Source organism: Anomaloglossus baeobatrachus, chromosome 6, assembly GCF_048569485.1.
Source record: "Anomaloglossus baeobatrachus isolate aAnoBae1 chromosome 6, aAnoBae1.hap1, whole genome shotgun sequence".
Lineage (NCBI taxonomy): Eukaryota > Metazoa > Chordata > Amphibia > Anura > Aromobatidae > Anomaloglossus > Anomaloglossus baeobatrachus.
This window is the reverse complement of record NC_134358.1, coordinates 305817831-305838920: the sequence shown is the minus strand read 5'-3', so window position 1 is coordinate 305838920 and position 21090 is coordinate 305817831. Positions and strand designations below refer to the sequence as shown.

The window sequence follows — 21090 nt, the reverse complement described above, 5'->3', positions numbered from 1 at the left end:
CAAAGATTGCAGACATTTCTCAAGAAATTTCCGCCGCAAATCCGCGGGTAAAACGCACTAGTGCGCACAGAGCCTCAATGTGACATCAACTCTGCTGACAATACCAGACACTGGGAGCACCGACAGAGACTCAGGGAGGGTGAATAAAGCACAGTTTGTTTTCTAACTACTAAGTAAGGGATCAACTCCTTTTACTATTTTCTACAGAAAAATATTGAAATCGGAAGCATTAGCGGTTACCATCCAATGTTTCGAGGGGAGGGTAAGCTAGTTCTCCCTTCCTCAAGGATAACATGCCCATTACTTCTACCATTTCTACTTCTACCATTTCGCACATTCCCTCAGGCTTCCATCCTTGGCTCCTAGCTGCCCTCTTCACACTGGGCTCTAAGGGGAAATCTTTTCTCCTTGCGAAGACTGACAAACCAATCTGGCTGTCAGCGATGAGGAGTCTTGTAGCTGCGATGCTCCTCTGGGAAATCTACAGATTGTCTCTTCAGGGAGGAAGGAGACGAACTCTAGTGCCACTTATTGGAAGTGTCAGTCCTAAAAGTCAAAAGTGGCCCTTTAACGAGCCTTCTCATATGACTTAGGATTTATACCAGATCAGAACCTCAATTTGCAGACACTGTTTCAGGGTGATTGCCCCTCTTCAGTGCAAAGTTTCAATACTACTTCCAATAAGTGGCACTAGAGATCGTCTCCTTCCTCCCTGAAGAGACAATTTGAATACGCTTCACACTAGGGAATTTCAGAAATGATCTAGCTGAATGTCTGCATGACGCATAGGGAAAACCCCTATCCTATCGACAGATTCCTGTCATTTGTTTAATAACAATGCTGCCCCCTTCTGGCTGCTTATCATAATGTCACTATTAAGTCCAGCCACATCTTTACAAATTGAACTGTATGAAGCCTGTTTACCGTACCTTCATAAATCACTCCCTAAGGAGTAAATATATTCCTTTCACTCTTTTCTCCTCTTTTCTTTTAACTAGAAGCCATTACCTTCTTCCATGAGAATTAAAAACATTTTAGAGACATTAACATTTCCAAGTATATTTAAAATTGACCCATTCACTATATTTTTACATTTATACTGAGTACATCCTGCAATTGCCACATTTTCACTTATAATGGAACAGCTTTTTATGTTATGTGCCCCTGTGTTGCCAAGTTATTCTCCCCCAATAATAATGGTGCAAAGTTTTCCTTCAACCAAATGGTTGCTGTAATTGAGGAGAAACAGAAAACCTCCACAGAGAAGGTCTGCATGCAGAGCTGGTGACTGATTCCCTTTAATGTCCCGAAGAGCAGCACAAATAAAAAAAATATTTATGTAGTGCTGTGTCCACTGTCAGTCTCCTTAGTTAAGCATGCAGAGTTGGTTAAAGGGAACTTGTCACCACTTTTTTTGCCCTATAAGCTGCGGCCACCACCACCAGGCTCTTATATACAGCATTCTAACATGCTGTATATAAGAGCCCAGGCCGGGGGTATAACATAAAAAACACTTTATAATACTTACCTAACGGTCGTGCGGTGGGCCTAATGGGCGTCTCCGTTGTCCGGTGCCGGCGCCTCCTCTATTGGCCATCTTCATCCTCCTTCTGACTCCTGTGTGCATGACGCGTCTACGTCATACACACTCGTCGGTCCTGCGCAGGCGCACTACAATACTTTGATCTGCCCTGCTCAGGGCAGATCAAAGTGCTCCTCCTCAGGACCTCAATGCCGGTGAGTGTGGATGACGTCGGACGCGTCATGCACCACGGCTAGAGAAGAAGGAGAACAAAGATGGCCAAAAGAGGCGGCGCCGGCACCGGACAACAGAGACACCCATTAGGCCCACCGCGCGACCGTTAGGTACGTATTATAAACTGTTTTTTATGTTATATCCCCGGCCTGGGCTTTTATATACAACATGTTAGAATGCTGTATATAAGAGCTTGGTGGTGGTGGCCGCAGCTTATAGGCCAAAAAAGTGGTGACAGGTTCCCTTTAAATGAAAAAAAATTGTATCTCTATCACTGTGGGCATAATTTTGGAACAGAGGGCCACAGTAAAAAAGAAAACCTCTTCTAGAGTGCAGCAGTGATAATTGAGGGAGGTACTTCTTTTAAATTAAAAAAAATTGTGAAAGGTCTTCTGTAAATTATAGTTTACTAGAAAAATACCCTACGGAAAATGCCATGTTATATAGTTAGCTACGCTTAGTAACATCACATTTAGGCTATGTGCCCACGGGGACAGTGTCCTGCGGATATATCCGCAAGACATTCCGCAGGTGCTCCCAGGAAACCGCACCACAACTTCTGTCTGTTGCCATGCTGCGGAATGTCCTGCGGATATAGTGCGGGCATTCTGCATTGAGGATACAGTACCATGGCTTTGGCACTGCATCCTCAATGCAGAACAAGTGCTGCAGTGATCGGGGGAGTTCATACTTACCTCCATCATGCAGCACCTCGCTTTCCGGCAGCCGGGTCACTCTCTCAGCGTCTGCAGAAGAAGGTGGGCGGGCCTGAACTAGCTCCGGCTGTCACATAACTGGAGCTCGTGCAGGGTCCGCCCACCTCTTCCTTCCTGTACCTGGATTCACCGCGCTCCTGTACACCGGACAGAGAAAGTGACTCCGGTGAGGCAGGTAAGTATATGGGACCCTGCGGAGAAATCCGCAACAATAATTGACATGCTGCAGATTTTTCCGCACGGAAATCCGCACGATTTCCGCTGTGGAAAAATCCGCAGCGTGGGCACAGCATTTCCTAAATGCCATAGAAATGGCTGGGGAGTAGCTGTGCTGCAGATTTCTGGAAAATCCGCGGCTTTTCCGCGAGAAATCCGCTGCAAAATCCACGCATTTTCCACAGCGTGGGCACATAGCCTTACACTTTCACCCTAAAGTTGACATCTTCAGAGGTTACATTTTTTTGACTCTTCTTTTTTGTTAGTTAGGTGCTAACAGTTGTTTATTTTTACACATTTGTTGTAACAGTGAGGTGAACATCAAATACCTTTTTAAAGAAATTTTTATGGTATATTAAAATTTACTCTCTGTTCCCTTTCAAACCTGAACTCGGTTGTTCATTTGACTTTCTAAAAAACAGTCCTTAGAAATCACCTCACACTGATCAGAGATCAAATATTTGAATGAATATATATATACTAGAAGGTGGCCCGATTCTACGCATCGGGTATTCTAGAATTTACGTATTGTGTAGTTAATGTATGATTTTTGTTATATATATATATATATATATATATATATATATATATATATATATATATATATATGTTGTTGTGTGTAGTTACCAAGTGTTTGTGTAGGGGCTGTACATGTTCTGGGTGTTGTCTGGGTGTAGCGGGGGGTGAGAGCGGTGTTGTTTGTGTGTTGCGTTGTGTGTCGTTATTTGTGGAGCGCTGTGTGTCTGTATCGTTGTGTATGTGTGTTGCGCGGTTTGTGTGTGTGTGTGTGTGTGTTTTGGGGGGAGGTATGTTTTGTGCAATGTGTGTGTTGTGCGGTATGTGCGTATATTTGTGTGTGCCGCGGTGTTTGTGTGTTGGGTGTTGTGTGTCTGCTGCGTTGAGTGTGCGTGTGAGTCTGAGTGTGCGAGTGAGTCTGAGTCTGAGTCTGAGTGTGCGTGTTAGTGTGCGTGTGAGTCTGAGTGTGAGTGTGCGTGTGAGTCTGAGTGTGAGTGCGCGTGTGAGTCTGAGTGTGAGTGCGCGTGTGAGTCTGAGTGTGAGTGTTTGTGTGAGTCTGAGTGTAAGTCTGAGTCTGAGTGTGAGTGTGCGTCTGAGTGTGCGTGTGAGTCTGAGTGTGAGTGTGCGTGTGAGTCTGAGTGTGAGTGAGTGTGAGTGTGCGTGTAAGTCTGAGTGTGAGTGTGCGTTTGAGTCTGAGTGTGAGTGTTTGTGTGAGTCTGAGTGTAAGTCTGAGTCTGAGTGTGAGTGTGCGTCTGAGTGTGAGTGTGCGTGTGAGTCTGAGTGTGAGTGTGCGTGTGAGTCTGAGTGTGCATGTGAGTCTGAGTGTGCGTGTGAGTCTGAGTGTGCGTGCGAGTGTGCGTGTGAGTGTGCGTGTGAGTGTGCGTGTGAGTGTGAGTGTAAGTGTGAGTGTGAGTCTGAGTCTGAGTGTGCTTGTGAGTTTGAGTGTGAGTCTGAGTGTGAGTCTGAGTGTGAGTCTGAGTGTGAGTCTGAGTGTGAGTCTGAGTGTGAGTCTGAGTGTGAGTGTGTGAGTGTGAGTCTGAGTGTGAGTCTGAGTGTGAGTCTGAGTGTGAGTCTGAGTGTGAGTCTGAGTCTGAGTGTGAGTGAGTCTGTGTCTGAGTGTGAGTCTGTGTGCGTGTGCGTCTGAGTGTGCGTCTGAGTGTGCGTCTGAGTGTGCGTCTGAGTGTGAGTCTGAGTCTGAGTGTGAGTCTGAGTGAGTCTGAGTGTGAGTGAGAGTCTGAGTGTGAGTCTGAGTGAGTCTGAGTGAGTCTGAGTGAGTCTGAGTGTGAGTCTGAGTGTGAGTCTGAGTGTGAGTCTGAGTGAGTCTGAGTGTGAGTGAGAGTGTGAGTGAGAGTGTGAGTGAGAGTGTGAGTCTGCGTCTGAGTCTGCGTCTGAGTCTGCGTCTGAGTGTGAGTGTGATTGTGATTGTGAGTCTGAGTGAGTCTGAGTCTGAGTCTGAGTCTGAGTCTGAGTGTGAGTGTGAGTGTGAGTGTGAGTGTGAGTCTGAGTCTGAGTCTGAGTCTGAGTGTGCGTCTGAGTGTGCGTCTGAGTGTGCGTCTGAGTGTGCGTCTGAGTGTGCGTCTGAGTGTGAGTGGCGGCCAATCCGTGCGGGGGGGTCGGATCCGAGGCGAGGCGAGCGGCCAATCCATGCGGGGGAGGAGCCGAGGCAAGGCGAGCGGCCAATCCGTGCGGGGGGGCGGGGCCATGGCGAGCCCAGCGGCCAATCAGCTTTGTGTCACCGTAAGGACACTTAGTGTCACCGTAAGGACACAATTTTGGAGCATGACAGACAGACAGACAGACAGAATAAGGCAATTATATATATATATATATATATATATATATATATATATATATATACAGTAAAAAATTTGGGTTTTGAGGGATCTCAAATCTCAGTTAGGAAAACTGCCTCACAGTCAGACTGTTCTACTTGTTCATAGCAACCAATCAGAGCTCAGCTTTCACTTTACCTCAGCGGCTTCAATGCTGAAAGCTGCACTTTTTTAAGTGTGATAATTTTACAACTTTAACAATTTTTTTGTCCACATTTATAGACCCCTACACTATTTTTCACCTTTTTTTCAAGTCTTACAGCATCTTAAAGGACTTGTTCACTATTGGACACCAGTGTATTAAAGGGAATTTGTCACCAGGTTTTTGCCCCCCCTCCTGAGAGCAGCATAATGTAGAGACACAGACCCTGATTCCAGCTATGTGTCACTTACAGGGATGCATACTGTCATTTTGATAACATCACTGTTTTCTCTTCTGCAGATCTCGCAGTTCTCAGAATGCTGAGCTCTATAACCCCACCCACACCACTGTGATTGGCAGCTTTCTGTCCATGCACAGAAAGATGGCACTCAGTGGGGGTGGGGTTATACAGAGCTCATGAATAAGGAGGACTACTGGGCAGCAGGTTTACTAGTTCTCTAGTGATAATCTCTTTGATAAAACAGTGATTTTATCAAAACTGCGCTAAGCAGCCCAGTAAGTGACACATCACTTGGAGCAGGATCTCTGAACCTACATTATGCTGCTCTCAGATTAAATGATGAAAAAGCTGGTGACAGATTCCCTTTAATATCCCAAAGAGCAGCATAAATAAAAATATAAAAAAATATTTATTTAGTTCTGTGTCCTCTGTCAGTCTCATTAGATAAACATTTTTACTTGACTGGCACAGCCAATCAGCTTCCGGTTACTGCAGAACAGTTCCTATTCAAAAGAATAAGATCTGTTCTGTAGTACTCAGTTGTGGCCACTTTGTAAGAGGGTGCGGGGTGGTTGTTGCGGGTGGGCAAGGGATTTATTTTGGACGCCCCGCCACACTACACAGAGGACATAGTCCTTGCTGAGTGTATGGACTTTAGTAGTGTAGGCTGCGTAAAGCTGCAGGCCACATGTTGCTGCTGTTATCGGCTGGCCAGGACCCAAACACAACTCAAGAGACCACCAGTTCTTTTTCAGTAACAGTTCTTTACTAGACAGTCTCAGCATCTCTTCAAGAGGTATCACGAACAATTCTTCCAGTACTTTACAGATTCAGCACACATCATCAAACACGTATTAACCTTCCACTGAGTCACCTCCATTATTCCTGATCCAGACAGTTCCAGCGTAATCCAGTCCAACACACCAGTACAGTAGTGACATTTCTTTTCCCTACAACAGCTCCACGTCCAGTCTCTAAGTGGGTTTGGCTATCCCCAGAGTTTGGCCTTAAGCGCGTCGTCATCGACAGAAAGTCTGCTCAAGTTGGGGACTACACTCACAAGCCAGTGAAGTGCACTCAATTCCATTACAGTTCAAAGGGCCTGGCTCTAACTGCACTTTGGCTCCAATTACTTTGAACTGTTCTGTCCGAGGGTCAATCTTTACTCCTCTCGATGTTCTCATCCGTTCTCGAACCACTAACAGGGTTCATGCTATCTCCCATCCATTCTCTCTCTCCGCCTACCACATGACACCCAATGCACGTGGCCTCGACAGCCAGCAGTCTATCTGTCCGATGTTACTTCACACTAGGTCACTGCTCAACTCTACTGCTACACTGTCTAGCAGGAACTGTCATCCTTTCTTCCACTTGACCCCTTCCAGGGTGGGCTAGTCACAATATTAACTCTGTCTGTTCCCGCAGTCTGGTAAAGGGCATACCCTAACTTTTCACCTACGTTATGCATCATACATTTCTAATACACATTACTTTAGATTATACATTATACCTTACAGATTATACTAAACCTTATCCAATACTACACTCCATTACCAGCACTGCTATACCATATACATTACACTATTCCTTATTATGCATTACATCACCTATAACTTGCACTATCACATCCTACATTGTATACCTCATGCCTTATATTACTGTACATCCTACAGGAACACATTACCTAATACACAGACACAACACATTCAAACAAGACATTATTCACAATACACAACATTGATGTGATTGGTGCCTTCAGGGATGGGAACACGACCGGAGCAGTCCATCCTCTTACAACTTCACATTGAATGGAGCTGTGCAGTGTATCCCCGCTCCATGTGTCTGTATCCGGTTCCCGCCAGTGTTTATTACAGCTGATTGGTGGATGTGTGGGATGTTGGACTCCCATTAATCTGATATTGATGACCTACTCTGCAGATATGTCACCAATATATTCTGACTGGACAATCCCTTTAAAAGAGATCATCCAGAAGAGAATCCAAAGATTAAAAGAGTTTTCCCATGAATAAAGTTAATTTTAAAGTTGATTTTAATCAATAGATCTAATGTTTTTCTCTTTCAGAGCATCCCAGCAATATAGATTCAGACACATCAGAAAATCACAGATATCAGGATATGGGAGACAATACAGATGTGGAGAATTTGACGGATACTGACCAAACTAACGGGCAAAGTAAAGGTGCGTTGTCATTAAAGATAGTAGAATAATAATAATAATATATTTATTCATTTATATAGCGCTATTAATTCCATACCACTTTAGACCCGCAACACACATCCGTTTAATTTGTACGTGTACGGTACGTATTTGCACGTACCGGAGACACGTACACACGGAGACCCATGTTATTCAATGGTAGATGGCACACACACGTAAAATCACACGGAGCGTGTGTCCGTGTGGTAAGTACGTGTGTGCGCTTTTCTACCCGGACGACATGTCCGTTTTTGGCCGGCAGCACGCAGGCACGGACCCGCTTTAGTCTATGGGTCCGTGCCTGCACGGACCGCACACGGAGTATCTCCGTGTTCAGCACGTTTCGTGCGTGTGCGTTGTTACACTAGCGATCTTATTTTTTTTTTTTTAATTAAATTCCGTATACTTACCTTTTTTTCTGCTGTTCTCAGTCATACTTACATTGGCGCTCGGTTTTTTTCTTCCCCCAGCTCATACCGCTCCCCGATCACCAGCGCGGCGAGGAACAGCTGTGCAGAGAATACGCGGCAACAATTACTTTGAATATGCCGGCCGCTCATTAATCAATCTCGTATTCCCTGCTTTCCCCACCCACAGACGCCTGTGATTGGTTGCAGTCAGACACGCCCCCCACGCTGAGTGACAGCTGTCTCACTGCACCCAATCACAGCAGCTGGTGGGCGTGTCTATACTGTGCAGTAAAATAAATAAATAATTAAAAAAAACGGCGTGCGGTCCCCCCCAATTTTAATACCAGCCAGATAAAGCCATACGGCTGAAGGCTGGTATTCTCAGGATGGGGAGCCCCACGTTATGGGGAGCCCCCCAGCCTAACAATATCAGTCAGCAGCCGCCCAGAATTGCCGCATACATTATATGCGACAGTTCTGGGACTGTACCCGACTCTTCCCGATTTGCCCTGGTGCGTTGGCAAATCGGGGTAATAAGGAGTTATTGGCAGCCCATAGCTGCCAATAAGTCCTAGATTAATCATGTCAGGCGTCTCCCCGAGATACCTTCCATGATTAATCTGTAAATTACAGTAAATAAACACACACACCCGAACAATCCTTTATTAGAAAAAAAACACTAACAAATTGCCTTGTTCACCAATTTTATAAGCCCGAAAAAGCCCTTCATGTCCGGCGTACTCCAGGATGGTCCAGCGTCGCTTCCAGCTCTGCTGCATGAAGGTGACCGGAGCTGCAGAAGACACCGCCGCTCCTGTCAGCTCCACGCAGCTAATGAAGGGAATAGCGCGATCAGCTGAGCTTTCACTGAGGTTACTCGCTGCCAACGCTGAATACAGCTGATCGCGCTATTCCTTTCATTAGCTGAGTGGAGCTGACAGGAGCGGCGGTGTCTTCTGCAGCTCAGGTCACCTCCATGCAGCAGAGCTGGAAGCGACGCTGGACCATCCTGGATTACGTCGGACATGGTGGGCTTTTTCGGGCTTATTAAAGTGGTGAACCAGGGTATATGTTTGTGTTTTTTATTTCTAATAAAGGATTTTTTCGGGTGTGTGTGTTTATTTACTGTCACTTACAGATTAATCATGGAAGGTATCTCGGGGAGATGCCTGACATGATTAATCTAGGATTTAGTGGCAGCTATGGGCTGCCAATAACTCCTTATTACCCCGAATTGCTAAAGCATTAGGTTAAATCGGGAAGAGCCAGGTACAGTCCCAGAACTGTCGCATCTAATGTATGCGGCAATTCTGGGCGGCTGTTGGCTGATATTGTTAGGCTGGGGGGCTCCCCATAACGTGGAGTTCCCCATCCTGAGAATACCAGCCTTCAGCCGTATGGCTTTGTCGCGGGCGGGGAGGAGGGTGTCAGCACACCGCGCTCACCCCTTCTGCTCGGGTCCGGCAGCTGCTCCTGGTGGCTCGAGCTGTGGGCCGGATCCCGGGGTTTCTCAAGCGACACTCCTCGCCCGTGAGTGAAAAGGGGGGTTTGTGGTTGTGGGGATTGTTATAGTTCGTGACGCCACCCACGGTTGTGGTGATTGCACCACCGCTGCTCAGTATGGGGGTCCCGGGGATGGTGATGCGGAGCAGCCAGGTGTTGTGTTGCCCCTCCGTGGGTAGGGGTTGGTGATCCCGGGGCCCGGTGATGAGATGTAAAGTGTAGGGCCTGGAGGGCGCAGGGACACGGGGGCAGCGCTGTGCCTTGCGGCACTGTGGTACTCACTCAGCCTGAGACGTGGACACAGTTTGTACGGTAAACCAAACGGCTGGTAGGACGGTCCCACAGACGGCTGCACCTGCACTCCCGGTAGGTGACGGTGATGTCCCTCTTCCTTGCACCTATGTTGGACTTGTGGTATCGGTGGATTCCCTCCGGTTACCCGCTCCCCGACTGCAATCTGGGCCGGAGGAGCTCTACACTTTGCCCGCAGGCGCTGGCCCTGGGGAAACTGGTGCCCTGGCGGTGGCGGTGTCTCCCCGGTTCAGGTTGGGCTGTTGCCTTCAATCGGGACTTGGTTGTTGGGGGATCTGCGTCCCCGTCACTGACGGATTTGGCAAATCTGGCGACTCCTAGCCTTGCCGGGGTCCAAGAGGCCCCTGCCCTGGTGCTGACTGTCCTTCGGAACACTGCTCCAGACCACCGGGCACACAGCCAACGGGGTCCTTCCAGGAACTTCCAAACGGTCCCCCTCCAGACAGTCACCGCCGTTGCTGACCTTGCTGTTCTGGCCCTCCACAAAGCTGGACCCTTCAGGCTGTCTTTCTTCACTGTCACTTCCCTTGCTTTCCTCCTTTACTACTTTCACTTTCACTTTCTTAACTCCTCTACTTAGCTCCTCACTCCTACTCCTCCCTGAGCTGGACTCTGTTGTTTCCTCAAGCTCGTCCCGGTTTTCCCCGCCTCCAGAGTTGTGAGCTCCTCGGTGGGCGGAGCCAACCGCCTGGCCCACCCCCTGGTGTGCATCATCAGACTCCTGGAGGAAGGCAACAAGGATTTCTGGTTAGCTTTGATGTGCCTACCTGGAGTGTGGGGTGTGGTGGTGTTGTGACCCGTGTCCCCTGGCTTGCCCAGGGCGACACATTCCCCCTTAGCAAAATGCAGACCGTCCGCGGGCTGCCGTCCTACACCGGTTTTATTTTTCTGTAAAAGGGGGTAACAGGGTTAAGAAAACATGAATAACATTTTTAATCAAAACTCTTCCCAAGACGGGAGGCACATTTACTTAAACGTTGCAACGGTATACGGTCACGGTTTCCGCTCTCTCCCACCCAAGCAACCTGGCCCTGATGCTGCCCCTAAAACCCAGGCAGCACCCCTTGACCCACAGTCCAGCACAAGTTACCCGAGCGGGATCTGTCCTTCCCCTCCAGAGGGTGGCCACCGGTTCCTTTGGTGGCTGGGCCCTAGCCTGCTCTGCTCAGGGCCCTCCCTCCAACCTGCCTCTCCGGAGGCGGAATAGCGGAAACGGTAACGGTAACCAACATATTTACAAGCCACTTAACGTTTGTGGTGCCCTGCAAGTTCACGGGCTTGTCCATGGATAGTTCCCATGCAAAACTTTTAACGGTCCCCACGGGGACAACGGTGCCGGCTCCTGCCGGTTCAAATCACATCAGCAAATCAGATGAAAAACTCGGTAATTTTCATTTTCCTTATCATTCTTTTGCAAACTCTCAAACAAACTTAACTCACTGGTGGTCCCAACGGGGACTGCTGCTACGGGCACCCACTGCCCTACTCGTACTTTTCTGCTGAGGCGGACCCATCCTCTGCCACCGGCACATCAAACATGCACTGACATGCCTGCGGTGACAGGGGCACCCGATACCCATTTCTACCGGCACACGGGGTATGGACAACCACGGGATCCCACACATAGCGGGAACGCTCACTTGCCTCTTCAAACTCAGCAGCAGACCCGGGACTAGGGCCGGAGCCGTCATCTCGTGCTTCTGCGTCAGGCGGGTTGCCGCCAGCTGTCGCAGCCTCCTGGCCTCCCACATCCAGCACTTCAGCCCCTTCTGCGGTAGCACGGAGCAGCAGATTTGGCGAGCTGACATTAAGGCGCCTCATAAGTAACGGCAAGGGCGATGCATAGGCCGAGACTAGGCTGGGCCCCTCAGCCGCAGCGGCCGGTCCTGGTAGGACATAGGGACGTGGGTCACCAGTCGGTTCTGCTACATCCATTCCCCCTCCGTACCTCGGGGCAGTTGTAAGCAGCTCCTCCACCTCGTTGGTCCACTGCTCCATCATCCGGAAGATCTGATCCTGCTGACGCTGGTGGAATTGCATCACCCGGGCCTTCATCCAGGCCACGGTCTCGGGCTCAGGGTCTGGCACAGTCTCTATTGGGACTTCCGGCACCATGCTGTAAAGGGGTCGCGGTTCCAGCGGTTCCCCCTGGTATGCTTCAGGGACGTCCCGGACGTCTGCAGCCGGCTGGTCCGCCGGAGCGGCTGGGCAGGGTATCGCTACCGGTTGGGCAGGTAGCGGGCCTAATGGCGGGGCGGCAGCAGCTACTACGGGTAGCAGGGAGAGAGGCAGGGTGAGCGGAAGCCGGCCGGGCCCCTCAGCTCCAACGGCCGATCCCTCCGGAATACAGGGGCGTGGGTCGCTTACCCGCTCCTCCAAATCCTCTTCTGCCTCGCGTCTCCGCACGGTGGCTACAACGTCCGCCATGTCGGCCTCCCACTCCTCCATGAGGAGCTGCATCTTCACCTGCAGCCTTTGATAGAGCTGCGCGGTTCGGACCTCCACCCACGCCGCGGTTCCAGGCGCGGGGGCTACGGTGTCGCGGGACGGCATCCACATGATGGCTTCTCTGGTTGCTTCCAGGAACGGTATTCTTGCAAGGTCCTGGCGTCCCTGCTTTTATAGCCGCAGCTACATGCGTCCAGCCGCCATCGCGTCCCCCTTAGCTCTTTCCGGCCCCTCCTCTCTCTGGGCGGGGTCTTGGCCTTCGCGCCTCTACTGCTCGAGAAGACGCTCGAGCGGGAACTTTTCGCGCCAAAGATGGTGGCTTCTGAAATTTTTCTGCCGGATACCTCCGGCGGTAACAAGGCGCACCTCTACCAGACGGCAGAGCGGTAAGATCCTGTTCGTGACGCCAAGTTGTCGCGAGCGGGGAGGAGGGTGTCAGCACACCGCGCTCACCCCTTCTGCTCGGGTCCGGCAGCTGCTCCTGGTGGCTCGAGCTGTGGGCCGGATCCCGGGGTTTCTCAAGCAACACTCCTCGCCCGTAAGTGAAAAGGGGGGTTTGTGGTTGTGGGGATTGTTATAGTTCGTGACGCCACCCACGGTTGTGGTGATTGCACCACCGCTGCTCAGTATGGGGGTCCCGGGGATGGTGATGCGGAGCAGCCAGGTGTTGTGTTGCCCCTCCGTGGGTAGGGGTTGGTGATCCCGGGGCCCGGTGATGAGATGTAAAGTGTAGGGCCTGGAGGGCGCAGGGACGCGGGGGCAGCGCTGTGCCTTGCGGCACTGTGGTACTCACTCAGCCTGAGACGTGGACACAGTTTGTATGGTAAACCAAACGGCTGGTAGGACGGTCCCACAGACGGCTGCACCTGCACTCCCGGTAGGTGACGGTGATGTCCCTCTTCCTTGCACCTATGTTGGACTTGTGGTATCGGTGGATTCCCTCCGGTTACCCGCTCCCCGACTGCAATCTGGGCCGGAGGAGCTCTACACTTTGCCCGCAGGCGCTGGCCCTGGGGAAACTGGTGCCCTGGCGGTGGCGGTGTCTCCCCGGTTCAGGTTGGGCTGTTGCCTTCAATCGGGACTTGGTTGTTGGGGGATATGCGTCCCCGTCACTGACGGATTTGGCAAATCTGGCGACTCCTAGCCTTGCCGGGGTCAGAGAGGCACCTGCCCTGGTGCTGACTGTCCTTCGGAACACTGCTCCAGACCACCGGGCACACAGCCAACGGGGTCCTTCCAGGAACTTCCAAACGGTCCCCCTCCAGACAGTCACCGCCGTTGCTGACCTTGCTGTTCTGGCCCTCCACAAAGCTGGACCCTTCAGGCTGTCTTTCTTCACTGTCACTTCCCTTGCTTTCCTCCTTTACTACTTTCACTTTCACTTTCTTAACTCCTCTACTTAGCTCCTCACTCCTACTCCTCCCTGAGCTGGACTCTGTTGTTTCCTCAAGCTCGTCCCTGAGCTATCTGCCTGGTTTTCCCCGCCTCCAGAGTTGTGAGCTCCTCGGTGGGCGGAGCCAACCGCCTGGCCCACCCCCTGGTGTGCATCATCAGACTCCTGGAGGAAGGCAACAAGGATTTCTGGTTAGCCTTGATGTGCCTACCTGGAGTGTGGGGTGTGGTGGTGTTGTGACCCGTGTCCCCTGGCTTGCCCAGGGCGACACAGCTTTATCTGGCTGGTTTGAAAATTGGGGGGGACCGCACGCCGTTTTTTTTAATTATTATTTATTTCACTGCACAGTATAGACACGCCCACCGGCATATTCAAAGTAATTGTTGCCGCGTATTCTCTGCACAGCTGTTCCTCGCCGCGCTGGTGATCGGGGAGCGGTAAGTATGAGAGAGGGCCGCTCACTTCAGTCACTCGGGGGATTAGCGGTCACTGGTGAATCCTTCACAGGTGACCGCTAATCAGTACGCGGCACACAGACAGAGCCGCGGCATGACAATGAAGTCGGGTGAAGTTCACCCGAGTTCATTCTCATCGCGCAACTCTGTCTGCTGTCAGCCGACATGTATCAACGACATTGTGCAACACACAAACGGACATTCCACGTACTCATACACGGGCATTTTACACACAAACACGGACATTTTACACGTACACACGGCTCGCATACGCCATCACACGGATGCCATATGTACCGGAGAAACGCCCCAAAAAAACAGAACACGGACACGAAAAACGGACCGTGTCACACGGACGTTTTTTTATGCGGAAGTGTGTTTTAGGCCTTACATACATCGGCAACAGTGTCCCCATTGGAGCTCACAATCTAAATTCCCTAGCTGTATGTCTTTGGAGTGTGGGAGGAAACCGGAGTACCCGGAGGAAACCCACGCAAACACGGGGAGAACATACAAACTCCTTCCAGATGTGGTCCTTAGTGGGACTAGAATCCACCATATTCCAAATCTGTGATTTTATTAATGTAATTATTTTCCTGTTAAAGCAATGGAGGAAGGAATGGAGGATTTGCTAATTTGCCCAGGTGTATTTTTTTTTTTATTTCTTTTTATGTTCTATTCTTTTCAGGTCATTTTTATCTCCTAGTATCACATTTTTTATCGTAACCACTTCCCAACATCTGCCGTACATATACAGCAGATGTTAAATGAACCTGTATGGAGGAAACGCGGAGGAAACGGCATATGGTCAAGAAAGAAAAAAATCTAAACTCTGGAATTTTTTTGTCAATTTGCATTCCTCCTAAAACTGGAATGAAAAGTGACAAAAATTAAGATGTACCCAAAAATGGTGCTGACAAAAACAGCATTTTGCCCAGCAAGCCAAAATAGCACTCTATTGCATGTTAATTCTTTCAGCGTTTTTGCAGTGTTATTTCACCCATAGAAAACAAGTGCAAAAACAGAGCAAAAGCGCTGCTATCAGTTTTTACAGTGTTTTTGGTGGAGAAAAAAACTTATCTAGAGGAGGATTTGAAACCCATTGTAATTTCATCAAATTTGAATGTAAAGGATTGGCTGAATTCACATTTTATTTTTGTTGAATGAGCCACCTGAAAATAAGCTGTTGATGGAGTTCCAGCTGCTGGAGTGTTCTACTACAATCAGGGGCACACAACTGTATTTTCTCTCATCTGATAGAATTGATCCTATTATGCTGATCACATTGTGATATGTGTATATGTATATATATATATATATATATATATTTTCAACCCATTCACACAAAATAAGCCATTAGAAAACATTTTTTATAACCTTCTAAACTATAAGATAGAACTTTTATTGAGTAGTGATAAAAATATAGTAGAGTGCAAAACCGAATTTGTACACAAGGTGGCAGCACATAACAAGAGGCAATGAGGTACTCCTAAACAGGTAAGTAAATGTGGAATTGGAGCACATACAATGAGAGGAGATTAGTATATCAGTCCAAGAATAGAGTGTAATCTATAAACATAAGGTGTGAGTCACTTGGGCAGGATTATAGACATGGTGCATAAAAAAAGAATACAGACCTGTAGACATTCCTGTTGTTATGTGCTGCCACCTTGTGTATAAATTCGGTTTTTCACCCTGTGATATTTTTATCACTATTCAATAAAAGTTATATTTTATACTTTATAAAAAATACTCTTTGTGATGGCTTATTTTGTGTGAATGGGATGAATTGTGTAATACATAGCCATGAATCATCACATTACTCCAACAGAGTACAGGGATAGTGCACATTGTTGCAATATATTTTGGACACACTGATTGTTCTTTTATTTTCCTATTTATTCTGTTAGGCTGGACCTTTAATTAATTTTATATATATATATATATATATATATATATATATATATATATATATATATATTATAGATAGACACATATATACATATATATACACACACAATCTACTCCTTAAGGGGCTGTCTACTACTACAACAACACGTTCTGATTGCCTCATGTTTATCCCAGGTAAAATACAGGCGCTTATACTCACCTTCAGTGCGGTGCTGTCCCAACAACGCCAGGACTTGGGTTCCTGAGGCCTACGTTTCAATGGGACATCACAAGAGCCATGTGTCCAATCACCACCGGCTTTTCTATACCCGCTTTGGACAAATGACTTAATCAGCAGGAAGTTGGCATTGCAGCTGCTGCTTACTTCCTGTTTATTACTCCTGTGTCCAAAGGTGGAAAAAGAGAAGACAGTGGTGATTGGACGCGTGGCTCTTGTGACATCCCATTGTCACGTGAGCTCCAGGAACGTGAGTCCTGGCACCGTTGGAACAGTGCCAGCATGGGGGCCTTGAATAATATTTTTTATTTTACCTAAGGTGAGTATAGGCTGGGAGAAACATGCGGAATAAGAAGAGGTTGTCCTATGTTTATTTGTTCATTCTACGTTACAAACATCAGAATAAGACTAGGTTCACATTTATCCTGTGCTGTACGCTCAGTACAGTGTCTAGGTTTACTGCTAAATCTGCAAAAAAGGTGATTATGATTAAACTCTTGATGGAAAAATTCTAGGTAATAAGGTAGAAGGAATCACTTTGGATTTTTCGTAGCCATTTTTCTGGATGTGTCTTTCTAGGGGTTCAAAAAAGCATTGTCGGCCATGATTTTCTGTATGCCCCCCAATAAACGGGAAACTGCTAGAACAGAGGCTAAATGGAGTCCAAAGTGATAGAGTGAATGGTTATATCAGGCGGTTCCTTCTGAATCCGGTGTTTTCAGGATTTAGATGTACACCTGGATGAAACAGATTAGAAGCTATTCAGAACATAACAGCAACTATGCAAATCACATACACAAGTGACAATCATTCCAGCAGGCAACAAAGGAGAATCCTGACAGTGTGCAATATGCACAATCTGTAGTCACAAAGAGTGATTGCAGAAATATAACTGACGCCTGGAAAATGCCACTAATAATAATGTTGGTAATGATAATGTTACAATGATGTGTAATGTGAGCAAATTCAACTTTATTGTAGAGAATTCAGAAACTGATAACACCAGTCGACTAGAAAAATGTAGGTACAGTCCAACAAGAGGAGGCACAGACAGGAGTGATTTGCCAGATGCAGACTCAATTGACAACTGGAGAAGTGCAGGAAATGAAAATATAGTAAATTCCGTATGCTAGAATAATATATATGGCTATTAAGCTTTATACATACAGTGCTGTTTTGGTGATTTTCTATTTTAAAGGGAATCTGTCAGCAGGTTTTTGATATGTAATCTTAGAGCACCATGATGTAGGAGAAACAAGCCTGATTCCATTGATTTGTCACTTAGTTGGGTATGTGCAATTGAATGAGTGTTTTATCAGAAGAAGATTATCACTAGAGGAAAAAACTGCCTTGTACCTGCTGATCCAACCATGCCGCCAGCACTAATTAGCATTCCTATGTCACTATACAATGTACACAGAAAGCTGTGGTGGTGCGAGGTTATACACAGCTCAACATGTGAGTCTGCTAGATCTAAACCAGAGAAAACTGTGACTCCCACAACTGTTGCACCCAGTAAACTAAGTGATACATAGCTGGAATCAGCGTCTCTGTCCTTACCACATGCTGCTGTTATATTACACAGCAAAAACTGCTGACAGATTCCCTTTAATTAAAGATTAGGTTAAATTAAAAATAAAATACAATTATAACTGTACAAGTATATAAAATAAATTGATTTAGAGAATTTATTGCTCCCTCTACATCAGTTTCCTGGCATATAAAAAATTTGCACAACGGTTTTGCAACTTTTTGCAATTTTACACTGACTTTCTTTCTTAAAAGAGGGCAGAGCTTAGCAAAATGGGCACGGCTTAATGAAAATTGAATATGTTAATCAGCAAACTCGCATACAGAGTAAATGAAATCTTTGCCATCTCAGAGCTGCGCCAGATTTTTGTGTCTTTTGGCATTGTCATGCCATTTTTGCCCAGCTCCGATAAAGTAGGTAGGACAGAGGAGAAACTGGGTGTAGGGACCAAGGCTTGACAAACTCATGATGAATGATGGTTTACATTAGGCCACAAATCTTGGCTGTAGTAATATTTGTGGGAAGGAGCACACATACTCACTCTGTGATTTGGCTGATTTAAGTGGCTTGTCCCTCTTAATGAGTCAAGAGCCTTGCACTTATCCCGCACCTTCATCAGGACCAGCATGAAAACCACCATTCTTGACGAATCAGGGCCTAAAGCCTGCTTTACACCCCCCATCGTATGTGCGGCACGTTCAATTTGTTGACCGTGTCGCACAAACGATTATTTGTCGTCACACGTACTTACCCTTCCATACGACCTCGATGTGGGTGGCGAACATCCACTTCCTGGAGTGGGAGGGACGTTCGGCGTCACAGCGACGTCACGCGGCAGCCGGCCAATAGAAACGGAGGGGCGGAGATGAGCGGGACGTAAACATCCCGCCCCCCTCCTTCCTTCCACATTGCCGGCGGGAGCCGCGGGACGCAGGAAAGATCTGTTCATCATTCCCGAGGTGTCACACACTGCGATGTGTGCTGCCTCGGGAACACTGAACAACCCGACGTGCAATTTTAAGGAAATGAACGACGTGTATGCGATGAACGGTTTTACGTTCAATCGCAATCGCACGTAGCTGTCACACGCTACAACAACACTAACGATGCCGGATGTGCGGCACTTACGACGTGACCCGCCGACACATCGTTAGATTTGTTGTAGCGTGTAAAGCCCGCTTTAGAGTTCCTGGAAAGCATGAACCATGTGCATTAATTATTTCCTTTATAATTTAGATATAAAAAAAAAATAGATGTTTGCATGAAAGAAATGGAATGATGTGACTCACTAATATTATCTTCAATGGGCGTCTCAACAAATTTCTAAGTTTTTATTCTGTCCTGTTCAGGGAAAATATAGTGGCGAAACTAGAGCAGCTTGAATGGATAGCAGTCACCTCCTGTCCCTAAAACCTTAGGCCATGTTCACATGTGCAGAAAAGCTACATTTTCTCCTGTGTTTTTTGTTTTCCAGGTGTCTGCTCCAAAATAGGCAATAGCAATCGCTCTGATTACATTTCATAACATTTTTTATGCACTCTCTCTGTTTTTTTATGTATGTTTTTATATTAGTTGCAGTGTCTGTAATATGTTATTTAGGACAAAAACACTGCACTTGAAAATTCATTAGCATTTTTAATGCATTTCTAAAGGCTCCCCTTAGAAGTCTGTAGGGAAAAAATGCAACAAAAAATGCAGTTATGCAGTGTGTTTAACCCCTTTCCGACCTATGGTGTATTAGTACATCATATGTCGGATTGTTGACTATGATGCAGGTTTTAAAACTGAGCCCACCTACAGGCACTTTGCAATACAAACTTGCCAGATTAGGGATGGGGAATAACTTGGCATGGTCAGAGGCTACTATAGAATCTCTTATTACAGGAATGGGATACACATCCCAAAGAGTACATGCATCAACCTTCGATAGTCTAACGAAACCTTAAACTTCCCTCATTGCTCATCACCACGGACTCCTGCCCTGTTGAATAATATTGCCATATAGCATATGCCTTAAAAAGACCTTTGATCCTGATACAAAGCAGGGATATTGCTAAAAACCCACACAGCGACTAGCAGTGGGTTTTCCATGGTCGCACGGGCATCCTGGGGTTAATTTTTTACATATTCATGGTTCATTAGGGGTTAATTCGTGTCATAACATGGAGTGGTCCAGCTGGTAACACGGACAGCTGGAATTAACTGGTTTTGGCCAGCTGTTGCGTGCTTGTCTATTCTAGGTTCCTGATTAGCTGTGCGCAAAAAGTGCGCGAATTTGAGCTATATTTAAGACGGTGTCCGTGGGTCAGCTGTGCAGTTCCAGCTGACTGAAGCAAGAAGCATGGAAGAGATGCTGAAGGAGCTGGTGCGGAGAGCGGGGGAAGAAGGCGGCGAAGACTGGCTGCGGGCGTGCCTCTCTACTGCGGCACCGGTACCCGAGCCCGAAGTTCTCGATGCAGCGGCGACGGATGAAAGGAGCGGTGAAGAGGAGGTCGCGCCGCGAGTGGAAGCAGCTGCCGGCAAGAACCTGCGGAAGAAAAGAAGTTGGCGGGATGTGTACTCACCTCCGCCGTTGCCAGCGAGGAAGGGATCAAGCCGGAAGACGTCGGTGAGGCGGCGAGATCAAGACGAAGTATCGCGTGAACAGCGGCGTCATGGAAGAGGGACAGTCGGCGTGTCAACAGGAAGTGCGACGTCATCAGGCAGCGCGGACCGGAAGAAGATGGCGGCGGCCGGTGAACGCGGCCGCTGTAGAGACCGGAGCACTGCGCCGCTGCCCATGCAAAAGAGCCTTTCTGGGGCAGCGGCGGCGCTCAGGGTCTGGGCAGGCAGTGTGCCTGTAGCAGCGGAGAGCGGCCGCCGGTCGGACGCAGGGCGACAGCAGAGCGAGGATGAAGAACCGGTGTTCCTGGACGCGGCCCCCAGTGAGAATAGGGGTGAAGAGGTCCATGGCCTGCTGCCAAGCGGAAGGGGTAAGAACACCCATTCAATGCCTAATGTGTTAAATTCTGTTTTCGATGCTGATGAGTTTAGGGAGTTAGTTAATAATGCTGTAGTGCAGATATTGCAGAATAAGGTGTGTGCTAGTCAGCCATCTGGGTCGTCTGCCTTGCGTAAGGACAGACCCTCAGGTGTAGCTGATACTTCTTTTAAGGAGGTACTTACGTGTGAAATCTCCCCTCTTGGTTTCCATTTGAGTGCCTCCTTGAAAAAAAAAAATTTGGAACAGGGAGTTCATTGATTTGTTCTCCCTGTTGCCGTGTACTAGAGAAC

At 47.8% G+C, this 21090-nt stretch overlaps 1 protein-coding gene across 1 annotated transcript in view; it reads left to right on the top strand.

Moving 5' to 3' along the window:
- LOC142243898 (NFX1-type zinc finger-containing protein 1-like) overlaps positions 1–21090 on the top strand; it is a 312672-nt gene that overhangs the window by 27223 nt on the left and 264359 nt on the right. The window contains exons 3-6 of the mRNA XM_075316094.1: positions 7503–7619; positions 17268–17381; positions 18169–18234; positions 20127–20789. Of these exons, the coding sequence (XP_075172209.1) occupies positions 7503–7619; positions 17268–17381; positions 18169–18234; positions 20127–20789 (960 nt within the window). The remainder of the gene's footprint in view (positions 1–7502; positions 7620–17267; positions 17382–18168; positions 18235–20126; positions 20790–21090) is intronic.